The sequence below is a fragment of the Sylvia atricapilla genome, chromosome 5 (assembly GCF_009819655.1).
Source record: "Sylvia atricapilla isolate bSylAtr1 chromosome 5, bSylAtr1.pri, whole genome shotgun sequence".
NCBI classification, from domain to species: domain Eukaryota; kingdom Metazoa; phylum Chordata; class Aves; order Passeriformes; family Sylviidae; genus Sylvia; species Sylvia atricapilla.
The window spans coordinates 43928949-43956638 of NC_089144.1; the positions used below are offsets into that span (position 1 = coordinate 43928949).

The 27690-nt window shown below is 42.4% G+C and overlaps 3 protein-coding genes and 1 long non-coding RNA gene across 5 annotated transcripts in view; 2 read left to right on the forward strand and 2 right to left on the reverse strand.

The window, feature by feature from the left end:
- Nucleotides 1-426: 426 nt before the first annotated feature.
- On the forward strand, nucleotides 427-7373 carry MRPL42 (mitochondrial ribosomal protein L42). Its single transcript, XM_066319275.1, has 6 exons — nucleotides 427-507; nucleotides 1587-1739; nucleotides 3514-3577; nucleotides 4482-4566; nucleotides 5850-6013; nucleotides 7258-7373. Exons 2-6 carry the CDS (start codon nucleotides 1658-1660, stop codon nucleotides 7301-7303), a joined length of 441 nt encoding a protein of 146 aa, XP_066175372.1. The 5' UTR covers nucleotides 427-507; nucleotides 1587-1657; the 3' UTR covers nucleotides 7304-7373.
- Nucleotides 7374-12442: 5069 nt separating this feature from the next.
- Nucleotides 12443-22727, reverse strand: LOC136361403 (uncharacterized). 2 transcript variants are annotated; one of them, XR_010743632.1, is made up of 5 exons: nucleotides 21668-21705; nucleotides 21161-21231; nucleotides 19918-20033; nucleotides 15648-15740; nucleotides 12443-13684 (listed from the first exon to the last, which is right to left on the reverse strand). It is a non-coding gene; the product is annotated as an uncharacterized lncRNA (long non-coding RNA). The 2 variants fall into 2 exon arrangements; XR_010743631.1 differs by having other exon boundaries at nucleotides 21161-22727.
- Nucleotides 22728-22749: 22 nt separating this feature from the next.
- LOC136361947 (collagen, type I, alpha 1b-like) lies at nucleotides 22750-25279 on the reverse strand. The gene is made up of 4 exons (XM_066320229.1): nucleotides 24786-25279; nucleotides 24494-24603; nucleotides 24185-24354; nucleotides 22750-24057 (listed from the first exon to the last, which is right to left on the reverse strand). Exons 1-4 carry the CDS (start codon nucleotides 25277-25279, stop codon nucleotides 22750-22752), a joined length of 2082 nt encoding a protein of 693 aa, XP_066176326.1.
- Nucleotides 23463-27690, forward strand: part of CRADD (CASP2 and RIPK1 domain containing adaptor with death domain) — a 92878-nt gene continuing 88650 nt past the window's right edge. The window contains exons 1-2 of the mRNA XM_066319279.1: nucleotides 23463-23624; nucleotides 25146-25422. Coding sequence (XP_066175376.1) covers nucleotides 25278-25422 — 145 coding nt within the window. The 5' untranslated portion in view covers nucleotides 23463-23624; nucleotides 25146-25277. The remainder of the gene's footprint in view (nucleotides 23625-25145; nucleotides 25423-27690) is intronic.

Sequence of the window (27690 nt, forward strand, 5' to 3'; positions counted from 1 at the left end):
AGCCAGAGGAGGTTCAGGTTGGACATAATGAGGGATTCCTCCACAGGAACAAACATTGGAACAGGCTCCCCAGGGAGATGGTGGAGTGACCATCACCGGAGGTGTTCATGATCGGACACGGCACTTACTGCCATGGCGTAGGTGTCAGGGTGTAGGTGGGTCCAAGATTGGAAAGGATGATCTCAGAGGTCTTTTCCAACCGAATTGATTCCGTGCGTCTGTGTTTGTGTGTCACCCTGCTCCCTCGGCCCGGCCTAGCCCTTCCCGCCACCATATTACCATGAAGTGTCTCAGGGCCGGTCGCCGGTGCCGGAGCAGCGCTGAGGGCGGGCGGACAGGGAGGCGGTGCCGCCCGCACTACGAGTCCCGGCGTGCCGCGGGCCGAGCCGCCGGAGCCGGAACGGGCGCCGCTTCCGCCGGCGGGGAGCGGGGGCAGGCCGCAGGGGCCGTCTGCCTGCGTTCGGAGGGGCTGAACCCTGCGCGGCACGCTCAGCACTTTGATAACGGGTACTCTTTTGCTTACTTTGACGGATTAGTGGCTTTTTAAAATGCCAAATATCTTCTTTAATTCTAAGCCTCCGATTTGGTGTTCCCGCGTGTTGCTGGCACACGCGCTGGAGTTTCCTGTGCGCTGTCGCAGGGATGGGACTGTTCCCATCCAAACTCGAGTGGTCTCCGCAGTGGGGCTGGGAGCGGGCCGGAGCCTGACCCCTGTCCTTGGACCGAGATCCGCCGCTTTCTTCGCACTCTTTTTGCTAATGAACTTCTGAGGGCAAGTTGTGAGCAGCTCTCTAGGTGTTGGTGTTCCCCGAGCTTCCGCAGCATTGGCACAGATAAAAAGAATGTTGAATAATTATATGTCGAAATTGGGAAATGCACTTTTCTGGTGATGTTCTGAAGCACAAAATATCAAGTATTTTTAAAGGGTTCTTTTTTGTTTTGTTTCTTTTTTTGGTGGAGGGAGGTTTCTTTGTTTGTTGGTTGGTTTGATGTGGTTTTTGTTTGTTTGTTTGTGGTTTCTTTGGTGTTTGTTTTTTTTTTCCTAATGTCCTTAAACTGTTCCCAGTCACGTTTTTCTAGGGTTTTGGGTAACATTTAAGGTATTCTAAATGGTGTTTCTGAGTTTTTAGGTGTCATGCTTTTGAGATGGATGAAACCAATTAAGTGCATTTAGAGAGTTTTTTAACTACAGTAAGTGTTGTTTATAAGTAGTTCTGTTTTTGTACTGGGTGATGATATTTACATTGTGAACAAGAAAAATATTTCACGAGTAATGTTATGGAGTCTGCAGAAGGAAGAATGCAAGGTTTAGGTGGGTGAGTACCAGTAGCCTGTGAGAAAGCACAGGCATGGAAGCTTTTTTTAAAGTTGAACCTTCAAAGACTCCCTCTTGGTAAATAAGGTCTTGTGCTACTTTTGACTGTTAAGGAGACCATTATAGGTACCATTATCTTAAGTGATAAGGACTTCTAAACAATTGACAATGAAGAATTATGTTGCACAGGTTTTATTTTTCCTAAGGTATTAAAGAAATTTGATTGTTAGTCTTTTGTATCTTGAATAGTTATAAAACTGGTTTCTTTCAGAGGGTGTTCCGCAGAGAAGAGGTTCTTTGAGTTCCATCTTGTCTGGGACAGGTTTCCTCTCTGCTGTCAGCATGGCAATGTCACTTAGAACTGCATGGTCCAGCCTCTTTTGGATGCGCTCAGTAGCAACCTGTAAGCAGGTCCCACTGCAGAGTAAGTAGTGATGAAATTGTGGAAGTGCTGTATTAAAATTTGTTCCTTGAAAGCCTCTTTCCTGTACTGTTTAAAGTAATGGAAGCATGGAAATTATTTTTCTATTTGAACAGAATCAAGTCTGTTAGTCTTTGCTCTATTCTAGTAGTAATCGAAATGATATCTTCATTTGTTTTTTCTTTTTTGTGCTTTTAAAACCTTCATGGTTCAAATAGGATGTCCCCCAAATTTATGGATTGGCTTCTAAATACTACTCCTCTTACCACTGCTTATCATTGAAGATTTAAATTTATTTTTTCACACTTAGAAAAGTGGTAAGAAAAGACTACAGAAAAACCTCATTACTTAGCACAACAGAGAACATGTAGAAACAGGCAGTACCATTTCTTAGATTTTTGTCCATGTTTTAGATATCAATAGAAAGACATAGGGCAGATAGTAAAGGTGGTAGAAAAGACAGTAATGGAGAAAATAGAATTGACATGTTACATTTTAGAGGTAAGTGGGCAAGGAAGGGAAAGAAATTTTTGGAAGAAATGCAAACTGGTTGCAGTTTACCAGAACTCAACTGCTTAATAACCAAGAATAGTTTAATTGGAAGAACTGGAGAGTGGAACTGCTAACAGTAATCCTGAATTTAAGAATATGCATCTAAAATATTGAGTGGAAAATAGTTACACAAAAGTTTCTTCTTGGTTTTTTCAGCCTTTGCAGTCTTGTCACAATGAATGCTCTCTCGCTGTGCTAGAAGCAGCCATGAAGAATCCTATTTGTATTAAAAGACAGTGTGAATAAAGTAGTGTCAGATTAAGCTGAAACCTTTCTATGATTTAAGAAAAAGTTCAGAACATGTGAAGACTCATTTCTTGTGACCATAATTCTTTTCTAAAAGTGTAGTTCTTGAAAAAGCTTCACTGGGCACAGAAACTTCCATGTGGATTTGTGTCAGGTTCCAGCAGTAAAGGAAGGGGGTTCTCAGTGGAAGTCTCGGCATGTTCCCAGGCCCGCCTTAGGTGTGTATACCTGCATTGCTGTGGGAGGCAGTGCCTACAGGATGATTCCTGTGTGAGAGGCTCTTGAACACCTTATATTAGGCTTGTGTTTGGATTCTATGATCTTAAAAGTCTTTTCCAATCTAAATTATTCTATGATTCTGTAAAAAAACCGAGAATCAAACCATGGGGTTTGAGTGGTCTGTGATCCAAGCTCCTGCTCAAAGCAGGGTCAGCTCTGAAGTCACATAGGGTTGCTCAGGGCTTGCTGCATCTTTCAAATCTCCAAGGACAGAGAACTCACAAACCTGCCTGGGTTTCAATCCCCCTGGTTAGCTGTCCTCATGAGGAAAACATTTGTCTACATATTCAAGTAGAGCCCCTCCTTTTGATTTTTATAATAAATATTGCTCTGAATGAAATTATGACCTTCTCTCTAAGTCATAAGGTAATGTTCTTTACATATATAAAGGATATTTCCTAATGGTGAATTCTACAGATAGTTTGATCATATAGTGATTTTACTCAGGAAAACAATACAGCTAGGAAGGTAAGCATAGGCCACAGCTGCCTGCATACTATTTTTTTTTGATTGCACTGCCAGAAAGCTAAAATGAACTTCAGTTTAGCCAGTATTTGGGTTTTATTAATCTAAAACTGAAAATTATTATTACCCCTGATTAACACTTGAAACAGAATGAAAATTGAAAATGAAAATTCTTAATTGGGCATAGCTCTGCTTGTTTCTACATCAGAGTTCTTTACTTGGGTCTTTATTGCAGATGGAGCTGTGTATCATGCTTGCCATAAATCTACGTACTCAGTTCTCCCTGAAGACTACAACTGGTATGTAAACGTGCTTTGGTGTGTGGCCTTTCTGTGTAATGTTTATTCCAGGGCTACTCTCTCTGTCTCTCATGAAGTCATCATATAATGGTATCAAACACATCCATTGCCCATATTTGATATAATAATAATTTTAGGTAAAGTACTGTCTCCAATAGTAATGATTGTGAAGTTATGTTTCAATGTAATGAAAAGTCATGCAGGACTCATTCTAAACATGTTGATGACCCCTAATACCCCTGGAGTTTTGTTCATGGAAGAGCAAAATTAGCTTCGAGTAGTCACTTCCATTGATGCTTTTTGTTAGGACCAAGTCCGGGTGTTTCTGTGCTGCAGCATGGGAAGCCCATGTAGAAACGCGAAAAGATGATACAAATATAGTGAGAAACATTGAATTTGTGTCATCAACAGTTTTAGGAAGTTTAATGTGTCATGGGAAGGAAGGTGAGAAAATTCTTACAGTGAAATTCTTATAGGACTTCTTGTTCAGCATTTTTTACGTAATAGAAAAGTTGGAGCCCCAAACAGAGCTTTGTTTCCTGTTACTTCATTACAGAAGCCATACATCTTGTAAAGGCATGTTGTCCTCGAGATCATTATCCCCATCTGTTTAGAGTTTAATATGCAACTATTTGAGTGTTTAAGACTCTTTTTTTTAACTCATATTTCCAGCTGTTGTAATAATTTATTTTAGCCCTTTTTTCCTCCATCAAAACAGAAAGAGGAAGAAGACTGAGGAAACAAAAAATTGGAGGTTTGGATCAAATATTTATGACCCTTATTTTATACAAGATTATTAAGGATTCATAAATGCAGGGTCAAATCCAGTTTTCTTTGTTAGTTGGGCGGCTCATTTGTTCAGTACTTATGAAAGTTATAAGTTTTTTTTTTTTATTTTTTATAGCAAAGTGGAACTTGCAGTGACATCTGATTTGAAGACAATTGTCTGCTACCACCCTTCACTTGAGATTCCATACGAGCATACAAAAGTATGTCCAAGTGTGCACATTTATACTCATGTAAATGCATTTAGTAGTTCATAGGTTTGAGTCTTTACAGCATCTTTTTTAGTTTGAAATATTTTCTAATATGTGATCAGCACATCTGTGAAGTAAATGACTGATAAATATAGCTGCTGTCACAAGGAGGAATTTACTCTTAGTTGAATTGAAGGAAGGTCGCAGAGTGAGAAAAGCTCAGATATCACAGCTTACAGTAGCTCTGGTAGAATTAAACGAGGCACTAAAAGACTTGTGCACTACAAAGAAAATCGTGCCTGTTGACACGGGTACTACTCAGAGAGGGTGATTGGAATGCAGGTTATGGTTCACATGTCCTGCTGGGCGAGAGAATACAAAGAAATGCTGCTGCTACTGTTTTCAAGTTGAACTTTAAATTCTGTTCGGCATTGAGTTCATAAAAGCCACAAAGAACTTCAAATACTGATTTTTATCTAACAGTAGTACTTTCAATGTATTCTTTACATTGACTAAAGTAAATCTAGTGTTGTGGCTTAACACCTAGAAAATCTTTTTCTAGTGTATACTTTTTGTTTGAACTGCCAGTTCTCATGTGCTAGTAAAATACTGCAGCTGGCAACTATGTTGCTGAAGTACCCAATGTGAAAACTCTCCATTGAAACCTAAACCATTTTTGCACTTTTTTGCCTGCAAATTACTTAGCAGTATTTTTAAATCTGTCAGTTGCACATGCCTCAGGAAAAACAGGAGTAAAAGGCCAAAACAAGATAAAATATTTATAATAGTGGTAGTAGTTACATTTCCTGTTGAAAGCAAACAGCTTGGTCTTACCTGTCGCATTAAAAATTAGGAAGTGACATTCTTCACAAACATACATGTCCTCTAAAAGATTTTTAGCAATGATGATGCTTGCTATTAATAAAATTCTGTCTGGGAATAATGTGGATATTTTAGTGTTCATAGAACTGAAGCTGATGATTCAGCTAGTGAATTGTAAGGCTGAGATCTGCAGTAATGACTACAAGAATGCTGGGTTTAGGGGTAGGGTCCTCAGCTGTAGCACCTGGGGTAAACAGATGTGTTTAGACACCTGCTCCATGGTGGTGTGGTTTCATTCAGAGTGGGAAGGTGGGGACAATAAACAGCCAGTGCAATTGCAAGTATTTTTCTGCAATTTTTTTTTGTTTCAGCTGTTAGAAATCATTACAGATTACTCTTAGTAGCTTGGCTTTTTTACTTTCTCCATTAAATAAAACAAGTAGAGACACACATATATATTCTTGTTTTGCTAGCCCATACCACGGCCAGATCCAGTGAATAATAAAGAAGAAAACCTTGATCAAGTTTTAAAATCCAGATTGAATGAACAAGAGCTAAAGAACAGAAGAGGTCCTACAATTGAAGAGCTCAGCAAAATGTTTTACACAACAAAACATCGCTGGTATCCTATGGGACAGTAAGTATTTTCTTTCCAATTTGTTTGTTCCTTTTGGAAGTAAAGGGAAATACAGAAATAATTTAATTACCAGATTCAACCTAGGATAAGTCATGTCAGACAAGATACTTCTAGCATTTGGGCTACTACATAAAATTTTCAGTGCAGTGTTGGGTAAATGGAAAACGGTATTTAATGAGGAGGGTTTTTTAACACTGCTCCTTTGATAGACATTGCCACTTTTTTTGGTAAAATATGTGACAGTATAGAAATTTCTCATACATCCAGTTAGCTACTGCTTCAAGTAATTTACTAAAGTTCCATAACAGAATCTAGTATGTAAAATATCCTCAATGGACATAACCAAATACTGCTTGGAAACATGCATTGCTTATTCCTTAGCAACCTCAATGGGATGATTCTCATACTTAGGAGTAGTAAAGGTTTTTCATTTGGAATGGTGAAAAGTGCTGTTTGGTGTGCCTTGTATTCAGAAATCAAGGAGGAGGAGAGGTGCACGTATGCATGACTGAACTTAAAGAGGAACTCTTTATTCAGGTATACTAATGTAAACAAGCAGCATTCTGGTGTGTGTTACTCCCTTCCACTCCATGTTATGCCATCTTCTGATAGCTGCTAATTTTATAGCTATGGAGACATAATACAGGCAATTTTTTGTTGTTGTTGTTGTCCACAGAAAACTTCTTAATTAATATATGCTTTGGGAGTAGATATAAGGAATGGAACGGTAGGACTTTTATGACCAAAGGGTAGCTGTCACTTTAATAGGATGTGCCTTGTTTAGCATGCATAATTAAGAGGAAAGTGTGGATCATTTTTTGTTCTGAAGAATTTGTTTTTTAGTTTTTCTGAAAAATATTACACTACTTAACATACAGTCTGGCGCAGCTCCTTTGAACATCTTTGTTCTATAGTAATCATTTCAGCCAAAGGGAAGGCTGGCCCTGTAATAAAATTAACTTCACACAAAGGATTAAGAATAAACAGCAGCCTTTGTGCCCATTCAGCTGTAGAACTGATTGGATTATTGCGTGCTTGTAGCAGATGTAGCAGCAGAAATGAGTAGCATTATGTAACTCCACAAACAACGGAGATGACATCTAATGAGTGGTGATGGATTGTGCTTGTGTATCTTGTATTCCACTTCTTTGTGTAACCTCAGATCACTCACTGGGGCAGAAATACTACCAAAATAAAGGCTGTCCACGAGTTGCACTCACTGCAACATTTTTCTTTTCTTTTAGATATCATAGAAGACGCAAGAATCCTAATCCTCCTAAAGACCGATAAGGAAGATAACTTCTTGTTCATCAGGACTTTGCTGTTCATTTTGATTGAAAATAAAAGTTACAGAAAGTGACATGTTTGGCTGTAACAGAACATGCTTAAATCGATTTGACTGTTACTTTCTACTAAAAACAATGAAATGGCACTGACAAAACAGGGAGTCAGTGAAGGCAGTTGTGCATTCCTGGTCAGCAAATGGACTAGTCTTAGAGCAGGATGTAACAGGGATGGAGTACTCTGATTAAATTCAGGAGGTCAGAGGTTCATCATTGGTTAGGTGAATCCTTACAAGTCCTGTGTCAAAATGGGAAGTCTAGAAATGTATGTGTTTGGGTTTAGTGGTTTTGAGTGGGGTAGAATTTTTTTTTTCTTTAGGAATCTAGTAACTGCAGGTGAGCTTGAATACTGAAGTATTAATGAAGTAGTATTTATGAAAAATATTATATTATGTATTTGTGTAAACAATTAAATAGCTTTCCTTCTTGTGTTACACTTGCAAGATACCTGGTTCCATGCTTAATTCTACATCAGCCAAGGGATTGTATTTAAGCCTATTGTTGTGTACGGAAAACTGGCCAACTTAGTTAATTTTTAGCATCCAAGACACAGTAACTTGCCCTTCTAAATCACCCAGCATTCTCAAATATTTGAGAACTTCTGTGTGCATTTGTGGTTCATGGGGGTTTTTTTTGTTTTTTTAATCCCACCCCGGCTTCCACTCGGTGAGGATGTTGTGTTCATACATAAGTTGGAATAGCTGTAACACAGTAGAAGTTGTTTATACCATCAGGGTAATCACTGCTCTTTGTAGTGTACCAAGGAGGAAAGATTGACCCTTTATTACATAAAATGCTTTAAATTAAAAAAAAGTCTGATTCTACTTCATTGCTTTAGCATTTTGTAGTGCTTAAATGTTCTTCCTCTTGTAATATTCTGTCATGTAGCATTTTTTTCTTTCAGGAAAAGGGTTTTTTTACCCCTTTGTTCCAGTATACAGTTGTAGGCATCAGCCCTCTCATAGAAAGGGCTAGCTTGGAACATTGTGCCGCTGCAGAGATCCCAGTGACTTCATAAAGCCACTTTAGTAGATCCTTCTAAATAATCAGGAAATAATTCTCTCATATGCATCATATATTTTTCTTGCATTTCCCTTCCAAAGCACTTTGGATAACCTAGGGAGGGGTTTGTTTCTTCTGTTAGTCTAGTGTAATTTTGCTAGCATGTGTTTTCTACAGGTTTTGCTAGAAGTTGAGTACTGCTCATCTTCTCAGTTGAGAAGGTGAGAGACTCTTAGTTCCTAAACTATTGAATAACCCTTTTTTCCCTTGAACATCCTTTATTTGTGACAAAAAAAACCCAATGTTGGATGTCCGTAAAAAGACTGCTGTTAAATACTTGTGGAAATTTCTATGGAAAACTAGTGCCAATGCATTTTTAACTGAATGCTGGGTAGCTGATAGTGGTTTATCATGGCAGAGCATGAAATCGTTTTGCTCCTTCACTCTGTTGTGCTTCAAGATATCAGAGTCCATGTTCAAGCTGACACCAGCCAAGTGACTTTGGCTCCCTGTTAATGATGTGTTGCTCACATAATCAGTCTGCTGCTGTGGAATAATGTCTGTGGGGTCCCTGTGAAGGATGGCTGCTTAACTCTGTAAGTTCAATCACATTAACATAATTGAGGCTTTTTCTGCCTGGAATATAACTTATTTAAATAGAGTGTAGTAATTCATAGTACAACAGATTTCAGTGTTTTCATCAGTTTGTGGTGCCTGTTAAGAAATCCAGTGTAGAAGTGACCTTACATCTTGTATAGTGCTCTGTCACATCTTGTATAGTGCTTGTATAGTGCTCTGATGCACAAAATTATGTCTCTTTTATTTTTCGAAAGCTAATTTGTCACCATTTGACTTCACTCCAGTGTAAGAAAAGATATCCTTGTACTAATTTAAACTTACAACTATTTTCCCCCTTTACAAAAGATTGTGAACTTACAAACTTTTCCCCATATTTTTGCTTGTTGCTGCCTAATGCTGCTAAGAAATTTTGCTTTACAGAGAAACCTTCTGTTATGACATTCGTCTGTTCTTGCCTGTCAAACCCTGTTTGATCAAACATCCATAATCACTGGATGATATTTCCAGTAGAAATACTGGATTTCACAATGTTTCCCAAACACTTTTGGATGATTTTCAGGCATTTTGAGAGCTAAAAATCTATGATGTGTTTGGCTGCTATCTTTAAAGTACTTCCTCTTCTGACAAGTGGCTGGAAACTGCCTAAAACACATGTTCACTACATGTACCCTGTGCCCTTCTGTTATTAATTGGCAACATTGATGTTTTAAAATCCTGCATTGTGAAAGCTTACTGTGTTTTCTTTTACTAAATCCTTTTCCTGGGTTACCCGAGGCATGACACAATTAAAATACAATTCTTGACAGTAATCTGAAGCTCTCATCTTGGTTTTCTAGGTCTCAAAAAACTGTCTTTGTTTCTCTTCATTTGAAAACTTGGAATTCAGAATTCATCTACTTGGTTATTGTTCCGCTTCTATGCAGAAAAAAAAATAAATTGAAAGTTAGTTTGGGATTTGTTTTTTGTTACCATTGCTCTTTGTAATTTAAAACTTAAGTTGCATAAAATTCGCAGTGTAAAGTCTGTTCTGGCGCTTTGTATCCACATTTGGCACTTAGCGATTTGCTTTGTGTCTAGTAGCTACTGAGTGTTCCGGAGCCTCTTAGGCTTGTTGCTCAGTAAGTTGGGCACATCTTACTGGGGATTTTTGTTTTTTTAATGTCTCACTAAAAGTCTCCTCAGGCCTTGCTTGTTCTGCATGCCATTTGAAAACTCTGCTTCGGTTACATATCAAAAATTTTGCCCTTAATTCACAGAATCACAGAAGTGTTAGGTTTGGAAGGAATCTCTGGAGATCATATTGTCCAGCGTTTTTGCTAAGGCAGGGTCAGCTGCAGCAGGTGACAGGAACACAGCCAGGTGCATTTGGAATGTCTACAGAGGAGAAAACTCCACAACCTCCTTGTTCCAGCCTGCTCCAGTGCTCCCCAACAAGAAACTGGACCACTTAAATCGCAGTTCAATTAATCTTGGTGCTTCAGTGAAAAGAGCTCTTTTCCCTCTAGTTATCCCCCGACTGGAGCAAGGCGGATGCTGGTAGGAGGGTTTTGCCCGTGGGTGTGCGCCGCGGGCGCTGCTGTGCAGGCTGCGTTGGCACCAGCGGGAGGCAGCGCCGGGCTCCGGGCAGCCCGACCCCGAGAGGCGGCCTGGGCTGCTCCGCTAGTGACACTCGGGAGCGCGGCCGGGAAAGGAGCTCCCTAGCACCTCCCAAAGGCCTTGGAGTTCGAGGGTCAAAGGTTTTTTGCCTGTTTGCTTTAGCTTTTGTAAGGTGTCTCAGAGCCAAAGAAAAGTTCCATTATCCCAGGCTGGGGAAAAAATGAGTCGACAGTGGGGCAGTAATGGGACCCATGTGACAAGTGACTATTTCACTTCCCCGTGACTACGGTGGAGGCAGCAGTTACCCACCTGCCCACCCATCCTTCCCTCCCTCCCCACCCCTCCAGCTGTTAAGTTCTACAGAAAACCTCTCTTGCTGCTGTCGTAATAGGTCTGAACTTCATCTGTCATGTCCAAATTCTGCTGTACCACAATAAATTATTGTGGCAGATGCTAATTAGACATCTAAACCTGAGTTAATCTTCACAGGCTCCCATTATGGTCAGTCGGCACAGAAAAAGTACATGCACAAGGCAGTTTAAACATTTTAATATTTTATTGTCTAGAATATCTCGCACAATTGTTCTCTGGAGATGCATTTTCCTTTTCTGTGAAGGGAGGATGAAGATGAGATTCAGATATTCAGATAACTATATTGGAGCCTTTTTTTTTTTTTTTTTTTTTTTTTTTTTTAATTTAGGAGCATGTCTAGTAGGCAAAATACTCTTAAAATTAAGATAAAACGATTTTTTGGTGTTTCTGCTAGCCTTCAATTAGTCTGTATATAGGAGCTCTTGGTTTTCTATATCAAGTAATTCACACACATTTAATTTGTAAAAGCACAGTGTGTATGGGATTTTAATCTCACCTTCTTGTATTTAATTAACCCTCTAATCGTAAAAATAATAAGCTGTTTGGAGAAATAAGATAGTTACTTAATTATGTATCTTTCTGGCACCTCTTATAAAATAAGCCTGTGATTTCAACTGTTATCTTTAGGTACTTCTACAAAAACAAACATGATAAATTATGATTTACTGGGCAATTTGCATGGAATTATCTGAAACTTTAAAAACAAGTGATACAGAATATTAGTTCCACTGTGTATAACTACAGCTGTTGGAAAACTGCAGATCAGACAGTGGAAGGTGTGTGGAAACTGCATGAACTAAACAGCATGTTGGCCAGCAATTTTGCATCTCATGACTTCTGGAGAAGTAGAAGTTTATGGCCTACATGTCACTTTATTAAGGGGCATGATGGTGAGAAGTGATAATCAATGTATCACAAAGTTTTTCGTTACATAGAGACAACACAAAATGTTGGCACAGCCAGTAGAACTAAGGAAGCTTTGCCAACTGGTCTTTATGAAACGTAAATACAGAAAAAAGTTGTGCTCATATTCAGCTTTACTGCTTGTCAAGATGAAAACCAGCGTCAGGTCCGAGACAGTTTACCTTTTAAAATATGAACAATTTTGACTGCTGCCAAAGTTTAATTCCTCAGCAAAAGGATCTCCCTACCAGCAAAATGTGAGATGATTAAAAAAAAAATCTGCAAGAACTGTTTTTTAGCATATTTTCTGCTAAAACTAACAAAATGTAGACTATGAAAGTTACAGAGAAAAATTAAATGAACAGTGAAAAGTTATTGCACTAAGCCATTACCATGTTGAATAAAAATTAACCTAAGTAAGAGATTAAACTATTGAAGCATGACCCTCCTGTACAAACATATATTTCCTACTCACTAATGGTAACAAAACAGAACTTAATAGTTTCATGCAAAGATGAGTGTTTCTTAAACACTCCTAGTCATTAGCACCAAGTTTTTTAAACACTGCTGAAGTTTCTCATCTTAAACACTGCTAGTTTCTCATTCAAATGTTTGATTTGTTCAAACAATGCTAAGTTTTGTTTTTCTGAAGTCAGCATCAGTAGGAGTTACACTGCATCAGAGCCGTGCTGCAGGAGTGGTCTTCACCTTTGCTTTAGTTAAGACAAACTGATGATTTCTATTGAATAATAAACAAAGGCTAGGAAAAAGATTTCCTTGGCCCTTAATTAATTAACGTTTGGTTGGTATAAGTTAACATAAGGCTTCATATCCTTTTCAAAATTTATTTTGTAATTTGTAATACTGACTGGTTTCAGTATGGGTTCATTTGTTATTTTCCAAGAATAAGTGTTTACAGAATTCCCTTTCCCCGATGACATTTTTCCTACAGTTAAAATCCTGGCATTAATGATAGAGTAACAGAGTGGTAGTGAGTTCCACAAAATTTAGAACTAGATTAAGAAAAAAAGATTTCCTATCCAGAGTAGAAGTACAGAGCAAATAAAATTCATGGGAAATTTATCATAAGCAGGGGTAAGAAAAATGACAGAGAAATTCTCTTTCTAGAGCATATATTTGTATTAAAATACTGAAAGAAATGCACTGTGTGCTGGCTGCATGGGATTACAATTCACTGACTTTATATGGCCATATTTGTTGGAGAAAGATTTGAAGTGAGCTCAAAGAGGCCACTGGTGAGGCTGAAAGGTGACCCAGTGGCCTGTGAAGAGAAGAGCAGCAGTGGTTAGTACCTTCACAGTGCTTAGCCAGGCCTTGTCCAGTCCAGGGACAAAAGCTTGAATCATTAGAACTGGGTAAGTGTTTTGTTTCAATATGACCAAGATTTTAACCCACGACTTTGTGCAAATTATACAGGAAAAGCCTTGTATTTGTTTAACAGTGCTGTGTTTATTCTGCAGTGAAAATACCTATGTAACTCTGGCAGGTGAAACCAGGACCCTGGGCTTTACCACACCCGAGGTGTCGCCAGCAGCAGGGAGACCTTCAGGATCCCTCTGGGCACGTGGTTGTGGGAGCAAGCTCAGGCTCCTGCTGCTGCTCCCACACCTCCTCATTGCCTCCCCGTGTTCCACAAGCCCTCCTGAAGGCAATGGCTTCCCACTGCTGCAGGGACAGCACCAAGCACCACTCCCAGGGGCACATGTTGCTTGACTTCACAAGACGTGCCCTGCTGGCTGTGCCCTCAAACCTTACCACACCCCAGAAGGTACAACACGTACCCTCACTCTGATGCTAGGAAAGCACACTTCTCACAGGCTGCAGGACAGTTTCACATCATTTCACAAACTTCAAACTGAAAGAGAGCACAGAAAAATCAGAATTGCATGTTGGGTCTAGAGGGGCACCAGAAAGAGTCCAAGGAGGACTGTGGGATGTGAACATGGGAGTCTGCTCTAGAGGGAACTAGCCCATCTAGTGTGAATATAAGCCATATATTCCTCTCGTGTTCCCAGTATAAGTCCTTCTTGGCATCAAAGATTTTTTTTTTTTTAATTTAGAAATCCAAGCTTGCCCTCTGAAATCAGGTAGTGTGAACCCACAGCATTTTTAGAGATGACATGATCTTAGATTACCTTTTTCTGTTCAGAGTACCAAGTGTGAATGAGTCTGGCACAGGCTTATATAAACAGCAACTCACACACACAATTAGTCTTTTCTAAACATACTTCAGTCACCAGTCCAGAGTCTTCAGTTCAGAGATGCCCCATTAAGACTCTAGTAAAAATAAAAGTATTTTTCTTGTCAATAAACAAATATGCAGAGAAGAAAGTGCATTTCTGTAACACTAAGCAAAACCTGGATTTAGGAGCAAGCATCTTCTTACATGTCAAAGTTGGAGTAAATGAACCATACACTTCTTACTGGCAACGTTCGAGTAAATGAACCATACCAAAGGTCACTAAATGTCATTGTTCTGTAATTTTCGGTCTTCAGAGGATCAAAGAAATCTGAAGAAATGGTTCAAGTTGAGACACTTGGCAAAATAATGAGGTGAAAGGCTTCTGAAGTTTTCTGGAGGAAAAAACTCAACAGTAATTCAACATAATTCTTAAAATCTTCATTTAAGCATTAATAAATAAAAGTGTATATCCTCTTAGGGTTCATGAAATGTCAACAAGAGAAAATAGTAGTCTAAAACCCAAAGAGCCGTTTTTCAGTTATTCTCAAGGCATAAGGGGTTTGTTTATTCAAAGATCTGTGACACTGGCAAATAAGCTGCTCCCTTGAAAATAACTTGCCAGGTGTTGGTTTTTTTCCTGTTCAGCAGTACTTGTATGATAAATTAATTTTGCTAGAAATACACTACCAGTTCAACACAGATCTTTTTTAACCATTAATCTCCTTACCTGGCATATTTTGCCCCCTTGGAGCAGCTAGAGCAGCCCAAGGAACTGATCTTAAAATGCCCAAGGAGATTAAAAGATAACTTCAGTCAATTGCTAAAGTGTAACTCAGAAGCATAACCGATCAGTCATTTGAGGAATTTCATTGTTGTTGCTGCACCTTTTTGATCAGCCAGACCAAAGGGATTTCATTAACATCTCACTAGTACCTCTGACTAAGAAGAAATTTTGAATAGATTGTGAAAGCCTCTAGAAATAAGCTATTTTTAAGTGTTAAGCATATAAATGCAAATTGAGTAGAAACAGCTGTTATTTACATTCTGTGGACACATGATTTTACTCCCTGATGGATAGGGGAAGAAAAAAAGCCACTGAAAGATTGAAATGCCCTTAAAGAAACTGGGGAAATGGGGGTCTAATAAAAATACAAGCAATGAACCACATTGTTGGGTGGTATAAACTGGTAAAGCTTTCCAGGTTTGCCACCATAACATTACACAGCCCACCTGTCAGGAGGACTTGAAGAGCTCTATGTATTTCTTGGAGAAAGCTGCGGTTGAAGGAATGAATATGCTGAACAAAGGCATATGAACAAATTCATGTTTCAGCATTTTATGCAATGGCTAACCTGGCATTATCAGGTGATAACCTGGCATTTTCAAAAATTGTCTCCCAGAACAAAGCTCCCATTCACAATAAGATTTTGCTATGGACTTATGTTAGTTTGAGATTATGTTCTGGAAAATTTATAAAAGCTTCTGAAAAATGTAAGCAGCATATTCTAGACCAGTGTATCTGAACGTAGAGGACTGTGCTGGAGGGAAAAGAAAGCACAGTGTGAAAGTTGCACCCTTCATGAACTCAAGCTTTTTATTGGCCTGGTAGAGGCCCTCCTGTGTGTCCTCCGTTTACCTGGAGCACGTCCCTGCTGTCGCATGTTCCACTGGAAAGCTCATGCTCCCTCCTGCCACACCTGCTTCTATTTGTAACATTACCAGCAAACACCTAGAGTAGAAAGAAATAATACTCTCCTCAGGAAAGGTAAGGGCATGTTTAAAAATGTACACAAAATATGGCTGCTAATTTGGACCAAACCCACTCAGTCAAATCAGCGATAGGAACCTGGGACAGGGAATTAAAGGTGAGATTGTATTGTTGGCTTTTCCTTATAGAAGGAAAAGGAGTGGACATACCCAACGCAGCTAAAGCTCAAGCACCACAGAGCCACTTGATTCTTAAGAGCCTGGGGAGTGATTTCCTCCAAGATTCGTTCTGTTTGATTCAGGATTGCTTTGTGCCTGACAGCACACAAAACCTGTCATATCACAGGCAAAGGTGTTCATTCTTCTTCCATTTTAGGTACAGTCTTACCTAATGTTCTGTCTTACACAAAACATGTGTCTGATGGCTAAATGCATCCTTTCCTTCCTCACCATAACAAAGCCTGATCTACAGCAGCAGGTTTTGCAGCTTCCTTCTGTCTAGCATCATGTGGCATGAAATGCTGGGGAAAAATTCTGCTGTGCCTCAGGCATCTTTCCAGATCACATTTATTCACAGAGGAATAATTTATCAGAGAAATGAGCTCTGAAGAGACTACTAAAATTAGTGTTTAATTTTGAAATATAGGGCAATGGCACTGAAAGTCAGAAAATATGTCTAGCCCAAACTCACACTTTATAAAACACTTTGCATATTTTGTAATAATTATGGATATTATTTCCCCTCCTCCGTTCTCCCCTTTATATATATAAAGACGGAGATAATAACAAACTTAAGCAAATCTGAATTTGGTTACACAGAGCCATCTGTTAATTCTGGTATATGGCAGTAGAGGGCATCTAAGGACTTCAAGTCACATATGGTGAGGGATTAAAATCAGATGGCTAAAGGAGTTATTACTCTCCCCCCAAGCTGTTCACCCCACCTCAGGACAGAATTGCCACCTCATGACCAAACAGCTCACGAGGCTGCTCCTGATCGATGGCAGTTTTGAGCCACGCTGAAACTGGGGTTGTTCTTAAAACACCAGTCTGAAAGCTGAAGTTGTTAAGGAGGATATGCACGATTTAATTTCTCTTCCCTGCTGCAGGCAGAGCTCTGTCAGAGCCACAGGATGGTTTTGGGTTTAGTACAGGGTGAGGTGCTGCTTCAAGCAGCCTGTCCAATTTTATCTACTACTGTTTGAGCTTTAATTTCCACATACCTGGAAAAACTGCTTACAGGAGGAGCAAGTGATTCTGGGAATGGACAGGCTGTGCCAAGAAAAGGCGAGCTGTGGACCAATGCTCTTTCCTTAACCAGAAAAAGTAGCCCTATATCTGTTTCCTCTCCTGAGCCTAAAAACTGCCAGCCTGTTTGGCCACTATTTCAGTTTACAACCTCCCAGTATGCCAGTCAGATACAGGACAATGCATTCAGCTATCCTGACAAAAAGCACTAATCCTGACAGAGAGAAGGTAGTTGGCAGCTAACACTGTTTTCTTGTCACCTGTCCAGGTTTGTATGACATTCCACATCCAGCCTCCCTTTATACTGAAGCAGGGAAAGCAGCCATGCCTATCTTGAGCCAAAAGCAGCCAACACGTTAGAGGCAGACTAAGTTCATTACCTGACACTAACACTTAATGCACTAATCTGAAAAATGTAATTGCGCCCAGCAGCATGTTCACATACAACAGGCAACATATTTTCAATTAACTGTGAGAAGTTTAAAGTTATCTAAATACATTAGTAAACGTTGAGTATCCTGTTATTCAAACTCTAAAGTACAGCAACACGTCAGGCCTTATGCTGAAGTCTATTGTAGCCTTAGCCTGAAATTTAAAAGTGGCTCATGCCCAGAAAAAGGTTCTACAACTCATTTAATGATTCACAGTACTCCTAAAATCATATTCATCTGTCTGCTCTCCATGGCAGCACTTTCAATCATAAACACTTAATTGTAGGAATTCATCCTCAAGGCCAAATAGCTCTGGGTGAATTAAACTATCCTTAATGTAAGAACTAGAACAGTGATTTAAATTTAATCTTTTTCTGATGGGAGGCCATTTATTCAGAGACACACAACCCAGTTTCTACTTCACTTTACTTTTCACTCAAAAATCTCCCCTTTAGAGATAGCCACTGCATCACCTGTTTTAGTTTTCCTTAGTTAGTTTCAAAACTGACTCTCTGCCAACAAAGAAACTTTATTACTTATGGATTGGCAAAGCATAGGCGAGCCGCCTTCATGCTGTCTGTCAGGAAAACTTTTTTCACAGACTTTACTTGCTCTCTTTCACTTTGAGGCGTAGGACTCACAACTGGCAGAAAAACATCTCAAGCCTCCTCAAGCATAAAAGGCTTGTTTTTTCTGGCAGCATCTAGGACGAGAGTGCAAGATTTCACTGTGCTTTCAGCTGTGCTATCTCTAGGATTAAAAAAAAAAAAAAAAAAAAACCCACCAAAACAAAAACACACAACAGAACACCCCAAGAGTGTATGTTTCTCTGAAAAATCCAAAACTTCAAGGAGCATGGTTCTGAACATCTGTACATATAGGTGTAGTGCATATATACACCTATGTGCTCTTTCTCAGCCAAAAACCAAGGTAAATAAATATTATACTCACAGTATTTTATGCTATAATCTGAATATTAAAATCCATATCAAATATTCTGCTAGTAGTCATTTGAAAAAACTGTATCAAAAATGGTCATTTCCAGCAGCCCTTTTTTCTACCATGTTTATGAGAAGGAAGCATGAACGGAAAGAAAATGCTACCAAAGCATGTATATTTACAACTTATTCTCCAGTAACTTGCAGCAATATTTAGCTAGTTTTAGTCAGAGTGAAACTCAGTAATTCACAAAATAACATAGTGATAAACCAGAATTCTGCTGTTTATAAAGAAGCCTAACATAGCATAAAGTAAAAACTGCTGTGTAAATTATCTTTTTTTTTTTTTTTTTTAATATATAGTACCCTGTGTCACCACATTCTACTTTTCCTTTACAGGCCTATCCAAAGTATTTTTATGTTATTTTGGGTTTACCTTAAACTGTGAATAGTAAATTGGAGAAACTAAGCAAGCACTACATTTAATTATTTTCATTGAAGATCACAAGTGTCTAGGTAACCTCTTATTCAATGCAGTTTAGGCCTTTACTTTTAGATAGTAGATAGCACAGGATGAGATGGGAGATGGACTTAAATGCCACCTTTTTATAGTCAGTTTTGTGCTTTTTGTCTACCTATTCACTGAATCAAAGGGAATGATCCTTCTTTTTATCAACTGTCTCTGAAAGAAAATAATCTGGATGTTATTTCAAAGTATTTGCATCTTTGGTGTTTGCTTTTAAATTACAAGTGCTGGTTTCCTTTTAGGGTACCTCTGATTCATAGAAAGTATTCACTGAATTCTTTTGTTATTCTGCTTTATCAAATGTATATTATCAAGAAAGGCAAGGCATTCACATATAAATAGATAAAAATGGCAGGAAATAAGGTGGCAGCTGGTAAAGGGTAAAACTGGTATAAATTTTAATCTATTTCATCAAAACATTCTGTTCCTCAGGCAGCTGGAAAGAGCAGGGTGATCCCATACACTAAAATATTTGCTTTCTCTATGTTTTATTTATTACGTTTGAGGAACTCTTTGTTAAATAAGCAAACCTTTCTCCTAACTGCTAAGAGAGAAATCCTCTAAGAGTTCACATTGCAGACCTTGTTTGTGCTATGGAGTTACAATTAACTCATTCCAATTTCCTGGAGCCAAAGGCTCAATATTCATATTTCTCTGCTCAAGAACTAGACTGTAATCCCAGGACAGGGAGAAAGCCTGGCAGCTGTACACTGTTATTTAGACTAGTTCAGGTAAACAGTTGTCAAAATATGGTCAATAAGTAGATGTATGTGATAAGCAATAGCTGTCCTTTTAACTGAAGGGGATTTTAACTGACCAGATGGTATGCCATGGATAATGGATATTCTGTGCTGCATCTTTAGAAGTTAAGGATGAAGAGAGCGGGGAAAGGCCCCTTGTATTCTTCCAGGTAGCTAGGTAAATCTATCTTAATAATTCAGTAAATCTTTTCAGGGAATCAGAGCAAATTTCGCAAAATCAGCTGAGTCAAAAACACATTACCCCTCCCCATCTGCTCACATCACATCATATAAATAAATCAGCATACTAACTCACCAGTAAACTTGGCATACTTTTCAGGAACAAAGTGAAAATAATTTCTAGCAACAGACGTTTTGCAGGACTGTAAAAACATGGTTGCATCCTTCCTTGGTCATGAAAGGGATTTTTGCCTGAAGGAAAAATAAAAAGTAAATTCACTCATCCTTCCCCATCTTGAGCATATGCATTTGAAATCTTTAGAAACAATATATTCTGCTTGTGATTTTCAAGAACTCTTAATGTTCATTTTTTAACTACTAATAAAAAACAAGATTATAAGTATCTACTATATGGATGACATGCAGTCAGAACCAACATTCACGAATAGTAGAAAGTATCAGGAAAAAAAATAGGGATTGATTAAGTTTGTGCCTTTCATTTCCAGTGGGATGATATGCCTCTAAAACTGGCTCAGAAGCATTTATATTTGTATATATACAGCAATATTTGTTTTAGAATTGCTACCCCAAAAGACACAGATTAAAAATAAATAAAGCATTTTGTTTGAATTGTACATGAAAATTTTAAATCCATACTTTATAGTTTTTGTATTAGTGACTGTTTAGAAGAATTACTGTTTGTTACATGGCAGATTAAAAAACCCTGTTTTGTTTATATGATGGAAAGGTAAGTTTCCTGAATCTGCTCCTTCTTTTTTACTATTTCACAGCTTTCTCCTACTCAATTCTGATTTTTATAAAGTAAAACTCTTCAGGCAGACCAAACCTGTATTAAATATCCCAGTGCCAAAGAAGCTAAAAGGTAGCTTTAAGTAGTTTCATGCACTTATGAACATAATTATGGCCCATAGTCCCAAAAGTAATTTAATTTAGTCACCTTTTCTTACCCTTACAACTATTTCTTTTCTCTCCTGTGACTGTATGGAAGACTCATGCAGACAGAGGAGAATAAGAGCAACCAACATTGTTGAAAGAAACAGTGAAATATAAATGTACTCCACTGAGCCTATAGCACACTCAGATGTCTCAAGCCAGAGAATAAAGGTAACTGTGAACCAGAGCCCTCTTATGATGTGCCAGTATTGTCATTTAAAGATCAATTTGCAGTTTTTAAGTTTGAATTTCATTACTCTTGTAAGTTTATCAGATATTTAGTGCTATTTTTAAGAGACATTAAGTTGAAGAAAAATCAACAGAACTCTGTTTAGGAAATATCCTGCTGATATACTGCCTATTTAATTTTTATGCTACGTTTTTCATAACAATATCAGAAGTTTTAAGTAACAAACATTTATTACATTCTTCTGTTCTTTTTTCTCATTCACCACATAAATCGTGGTCTTCCTCCCTCTGCTTTTACAGCAGCCAGCTGTGGCTTTAGAAACAAATTATTATGACTTCAAGTGACGAATAAACAGCAGAAGCAAAGGAAGTCTTGAGATACTAGCCACATAAAAATCCCATAAATAAAATAACATAGGAAAAGAGAACTAAAGCAAAGCTGTAAAAAAGCAGCTTTGCATCTAGACAAGACGTATTCCTTTTCTCCAAGATGCATTAATGAACTTCAAAGAAATAACCTTAATTTTAATATTGTGATATCAGAAGAACATTTTTTTTGAGCAAAAGCTCTGTGCCTACATGTACAGAATTATTTTAGTAATTAAAATATATCTGTATTAATTTTTTATTGTTCTTCTGAACATAGTGAAGTCAATGCCATTCCGAAAAAGTAATGGAGGTTTTTTGCAAGATCTCACATCCTAGGTAGCTGAACTGTCAACTAAATTTCAAGGGGCACAAACCTATTCTCTCCCCTCTTCACATTAATCCAACAAAAAAACTTAATGGGGATTCCACAACTATCACTGGAGGCTGGATCTGGGGCCATCCGAACTTCACAAACAAAAACAGGCACAAGAATGACCTTCAAGACCTAAATTGTTTTAAACCATTTCTGAGAATGTTTAAGAAAGCCCGTTTGTTCCTCAGACCTAATTTGAAATCTGTGCTGCTGCCAGTGATTAAAACCACCTTTTTTTCATAAACTGAATAAATTAAATTCAAAAGCACCCAGGCATTACAAACAGATTAAATCATACTGACCAATATTTCACTAAACAAAGTAGATTTTTTTTTCCTCAGATGAATTTACTTAATTATTAAATACAAAACTTAATTTTTAAGATAACTATTAATTATCTTATCCCCTGGTGCTTAAGAAATAAAAGCAATAACTGTTAGAAAATCCTTCAGGATTTGTAATCCTTCCTCCGTCCTCAGTCTTTTTTTTATTATCATTTTTTCTAGAAACGTTGCATTTCAGACATTACTGAGGAGTGAGACCCAAGGCAGTGTCTCAGTGTGGGAGCTTTGTGCAGGGGAGCTGCTCCGCTCCCTCAGCCAGACACTGCAGCCTAATACATATTCATTTACTCCCTTGATAACAAAGGCTCCCTCCCCCCTCCAGCCCCGATTAATAAAGATAGTAATTTTTATCATTTTATAGGTTTGGGTTTCTTTCCTGAAATCCTTCAAAAGACACTCCTTAATCCTTGTCCCATCCATTCTCCCTTCCAGATAACCCCGTGCAATTTGCAGGGAGCCCTGACCCGGAGCCAAGGGCTGGGGTGAGACTATTACGGCTACTTTTGCTTTGTTTCCCCTCTTTTCTTTCCTCCTTTTTTTTTTTTTTTTTTTTTTTTTTTTCTCTCTCTCTCTATGTCTCTTTCTAAAGTCGGCTCGGGGCCGCCGGGGCAGCGGCGAAAAGTGGCTGGTTACCGAGCAGCACCCAGGGCGCAATCAACCATCTTTACGCTGAAAAACAGCTTCGTGGTTATTTAAAAAAAAAAAAAAAAAACCAAACAAAAAAAAACAATAATAATTTTTAAAAATCGGGGGGAGGGGGAGGAAATCGGCGCGCGCATCGGCGGGCCACGGCTGTTTGTAGCAACGAGGTATTTAGCCCCGGAGGGTAAAGGGGGGTGGAGACCAGGGTGGGGTGTCCCAGGAGCTTCGGCCGCCGCAAGTCCCTGGCAGAGAGCTCCTGGCATCGGCCCCTGACGCGCTCCCGGCCCTGCGGGCGGGCCCCGCCGCCGCGCTCAGGTGCCGGCGGCTGCTGGCGCCGGGCAGGCCGGGCGCCCCTCGCCCCTCCGGCCCCGGGACGGGCGGCTGCGCTCCCGCGCTCGCCCGGTTCCCTCAGCGCCCCGCGGGGCGGCCCGCACGGCCCCGCCGGCCCGCTCCCTCCGCGGCCCCGGGCACTGACCTGCGCGTCTCCGCGGGCGGAGGAGGAGGAGGCGGGGGGGCCGCGGGGCAGCGTTCGGCGACCGCTGCCCCGGCGTGACAGGGGCGGCGGCTCGGTGCGTCGGCCCCGGCTGGCCGCGATCGCGGCGGAGGCGCCGGAGCGGGTCCTGTCACATGATGCGGTTCCTGGAAAGTTCCTGGAAAGCAGCCTTTGTATGTAACCATCCCGGGAGGGGGGAGCGGCGGGGGCAGGATGCCCTCGCCTCGCAATCAAAGGCGAGCAGACCGCCCGCGCCGGGGAGCAGGGTGGGGGGGGGGGGAGCGGAGGGTGTTGTTTCCCCAGGAGCACCGTCTTCCTCCGGCAGCCTCTGTCCGCCCCAGCACAGCTTCGACGCTTCTCCCCGGCGGCGGGTGCTGTGTCCCCCCGGCCCCTCGACGCCGCCGGGAGCCAGAACAACCTGACCGCCCCACCTCCAGGCGGCGGCAGCGGCGGCCCCAGCCCCGTCCCGCCAAGCCCGGGTGAGTCCCCTTGTCCTCCTCCGCCCGATGCCCTGCCGCGCTTCCAGAGCCGGCGGCCTTGCCTCCCCGCTCCCGGTACGGCGCTGCCGACCGCCGGGATGGAGGCTCCCCGGCGGAAGGCTGCTCCGGCGCTCCTGGTCTCGGCCGGGGGACGCCCGGCTGCCGCCAGCTGCCACTGCCTCGCAAGCCTTCCGTCCCCACCGAACTCCCGTGGCGGCAGCGCTTCGCGGCTAAGCGCTCCCAGAGCCTCTCTTTCACAAGGGGTCGCGCCCGGACACCGCTGGCAGGGCTGCTCCCACCTGCGCTCGTCGGCCCCGCGCCCGCAGCCTCTCCGGTGACAGGCGCACCTGCGCCCGGTCACCGAGCCGGCGGTGGGAGCTTCTGCGCGGGGAAAGGAGGGGATGGCTTTGTCGAGGGGTTCCCGCGTGTGTGCCTACATATGTTGGGATAGAAACGCCTCAGAACACCCGATCTGGTGCTACCACAGTTTAATTTGGAGAAGTTTCTGAGCTCCGCCGCGGAACTTGTTAGGGGAGGAACCGCCTCAGCATAACCCTCACCTGGCGGCTGCCGCGCACCCGCAGGCAGAGACTGCCCGGTTCGCAAGCACCGGCCGGGGGCTCTCGGTCTTCCCCCGTGAGCCCCGTCCCTCCGCTCCGGCCAAGCCGGCTAGGCTTACCCTCGCTGGTACTTCCCGGCTTTGTGTCGCCCCTGATGTGGCGGTGCTCCCCTGAGAGAAGAGGCTCTTTTTGTCCCTCCCGTTAGCTTCAGCCAAGAGGAAAGATTTTTTTTTTCCCCTAATATGAGCATTTAATGGAGCGGGACAAAGCATATTTCCTGCCTCGCGCTAATTATAGCGCGTCCTCCACCGTGCTGCTCCTTCTGTTCCCAGCCGGCCAGCGAATCCACGGAGCCGGCGCTGCCGGCGCACCCGTCCCGCAGTTCGGGAGCGCCGATGCCCGCGAGGAGGGCTCCCACCCTGGGAGCATGGCCCACGCCGGGCTCCCATTCCTAGACTTCCCGTACGACTTCGCGGGATGACCTTACTGCAAGGCGTCCGTGCGTATCGTCCATTCGCACCGCAGAGTGAAACCCGGGCAGCGCCGGGCCTGGGACCTCTGCCCCGCTCAGCTGGTTACCTCTCCTCTCTCATACCTTTACGTGCACGGCTCTCCCCCACGACCTCCTCCCTCCCCGAAAGCACCAGAGCTGCCGGCCGGGCTCGCCTGCCCCAGCAGAGGGAGCGGGGCATCTGCGGGTTCGCCTTTGCGGTAAAGAGAGACCACCACCTCGGGCTGCCGCCTCCACCGAGTCCCCGGCGGAGAGGAGCCGAGGACAGGCTGGGCGGCGGAGGGGGGGGAGGAGATGTCCCTCCCCCGCTCCGCCGGGAGGTGATCTCTCGCTGCGGGTCCCTCCTCTGGATGCTGGGAAGTTCCGAAGCGGGATCGCCAGAAACACGCTCTGCGTCGGGAGCGCCTCTCGCGGGGCTCGCCGCTAACCACGCTCTCTCTCCGCTCGCAGGCGGCGCCCGGGCTGGGGGCCGGGACCATGCACCCAGCGCGGCGCTGAACCCCGCGGCGGCGAAGCGGAGCCCTCTCCTGCCGGCAGCCCCCGACCTGCGTGCGAGCGGGGCCGCGCCCGCCGCCGCCGCCCATGACCCTGCGCTCCGCCGAGTCCCTGGAGAGCGCGGAGAGCTCCGGGGAGCGCTGGGGGCACCCCGGGACGGCGGCGCCCGTTGCCGAGGAGTGCCGTGAGGCGGAGCGGCTGGCCGCGGCTATGGAGGAGCTGCGGCGGGCAGGTAAGCCCGAGCGGCCGGGAAGCGGAAAGCGCCCGGGGCGGCGGCGCTGTCCGCGGGGAGGCAGAGCGGCGCGGCGGGGATCCCCACCGGGCCGAGAGGGGAACCGGGCGGCGGTGCGACGCCTGGCCATCGCCGCCCGGCGCTGCGAGGTCGCGTTCCCGCGGCAGAGAGGGGCGGCGACGACTCCGACCTTCCGCGGACTGCGGCGGCCGAAGCGAAAGCGCCGGCAGCGCCGCGCCCCGGCGGCAGCCCGGGATCTGCGGCCGGGCGAGGTCCGGGCGCTGCCGCCGGCCGGGGCGGCCGCGACGCCGCATCCCCTCGGCCCCGCGTACCTGCGCTCCCCTCGCCGGCTCGCCCGGCCCCGCAGGACGCGAGCTTTGCTTGCGGGCGGAGGGAAGGGATTTTTTGTCTTCATCGCAGCCGTGCCAGGACCGCAGCTACCTCGCCGAAGTTATTTTCTTATGCCTTTCCTTTCGATCGCTAGACAAAGCTCATTTTAACAGCAGCCTACTCAGAGTTACCCAAAGCGGGCGTCCTGCGGGCTGCCAGCCTGTGCCTTGCGGACGCAGCGCTGGCCCCGGCGGGAGAGCAGCGGGGAGCCGCGGGACGCGTCCCTCTTACTTCAGGGCCGGCCCGCCGGCTCCGGGGTCGGCCCCGCAGGACGCCGCAGGAAAGTTTGTGTATGAATAGATATGAAAATAAAAAGTGAACTGGATGGCTCTGTCAAAACGAGACGCGGTGTAAAACAAATGAATTTAAATAGCAAATAAAAATTGACTGTGCCTGCAGGACTTTAGCTTTTGGACAACAAAAGAAATGGGTGACTAGAAGTATATCAGCCAGAGCAGCTTTTAAAATAAACAGGAATAAACAAATCCCTTCTTTCTCTCATCTTTTGACAGGATGGTACTGGGGCAACATGACTGTTGCTGAAGCCAAAGAAAGGTTACAGGATGCCCCTGAAGGGACCTTTTTGGTTAGGGATAGTTCGCATTCAGAGTATCTACTGACTATATCGGTAAAAACATCAGCAGGACCGACCAATCTACGTATAGAATATCAAGATGGCAAGTTTAGACTGGACTCTATCACTTGTGTCAGATCTAGACTTAAACAGTTCAACAGTGTTGTGCATTTGATTGAGTACTATGTTCTTATGTGCAAGGATAGAACTGAAACACCTTCAAATGGAACAGTTCATCTTTACTTGAACAAACCCCTCTATACATCTGCTCCATCTCTGCAACACCGCTGCAGAATAACTATAAACAAGAGCACAAATCAGATCTGGGAGCTGCCATTACCAACAAGACTAAAAGAGTACTTGAAGGAGTATCAATACCAGGTATAAATATATTTTCTAAATGCCAATAACACAAAGTAACTTTTGAATGCAATTCTTAAAATCAGCCAAAGAACTGAGTAACCAGTTGTACAACTCAGCATGGAATTCACTATCAAAACAGTGGCAGTTCTGGGGGAAAGGTTTTTATTTCAGATGCTACAAAGGGATACTTTATGTAAAATAATCCCAGTTTGCATCCTCGGGGGTTCAACAAGGTGGCATGCTATTCTTGCAAGGAGAGAGAAGCCAGAAATCTGTCCAGATTGTGTTGCTTTGTCAATAAAATGCTGCACTATCAAATGCTTACTGAAGCAGTGGGACCGGGAGAGACTTCATAAGTGGTCAAAAATGTATGAGAGTTTACAAGTATCTCAGTTGTCTGATTCCAAGATTAATTTGGTGCTGGTGTTCATATAATCCTAAAAGCCTAACTAAATCACACTGTGATAATCTTTTAAAGTTATGCAACTAATCAAGTCCAGTCAGAGAAATGATCATGTACTCAGTTTTTATTGAACTACTCTCCTGCTTTTCTGCAAGTAAAGGAGTACTCTAAGTAATCAGTCTAAAACATTGTTTTTCAAAGTTTCTGAAACCTGACCTTAAGAAGAAATGCCACATCTCTCACAGGAACCCAGAATATTGCTGATTATACCAGATTGGTATCTCAGAATCCTTAACATGTTAACATCTTCACAGTGGTGATGTATCCATGCTATTATTATTAAACCTCTTTTGGTTGAGGCTTTAGAACTATATGCTTCAGACTTGCTTCAGACAGTTCCAATGTCAAAACATGGATATCAGCAGTTACATGTGTCTTCTACAGTGTAGAATGTTTTCTTCAGCCTGTTTCCCAAATTATGGGGAAATACAATGTGGATTTTTTTTAAGAGGGTTGGTTTTCCTTCTTTCTTTTTTAT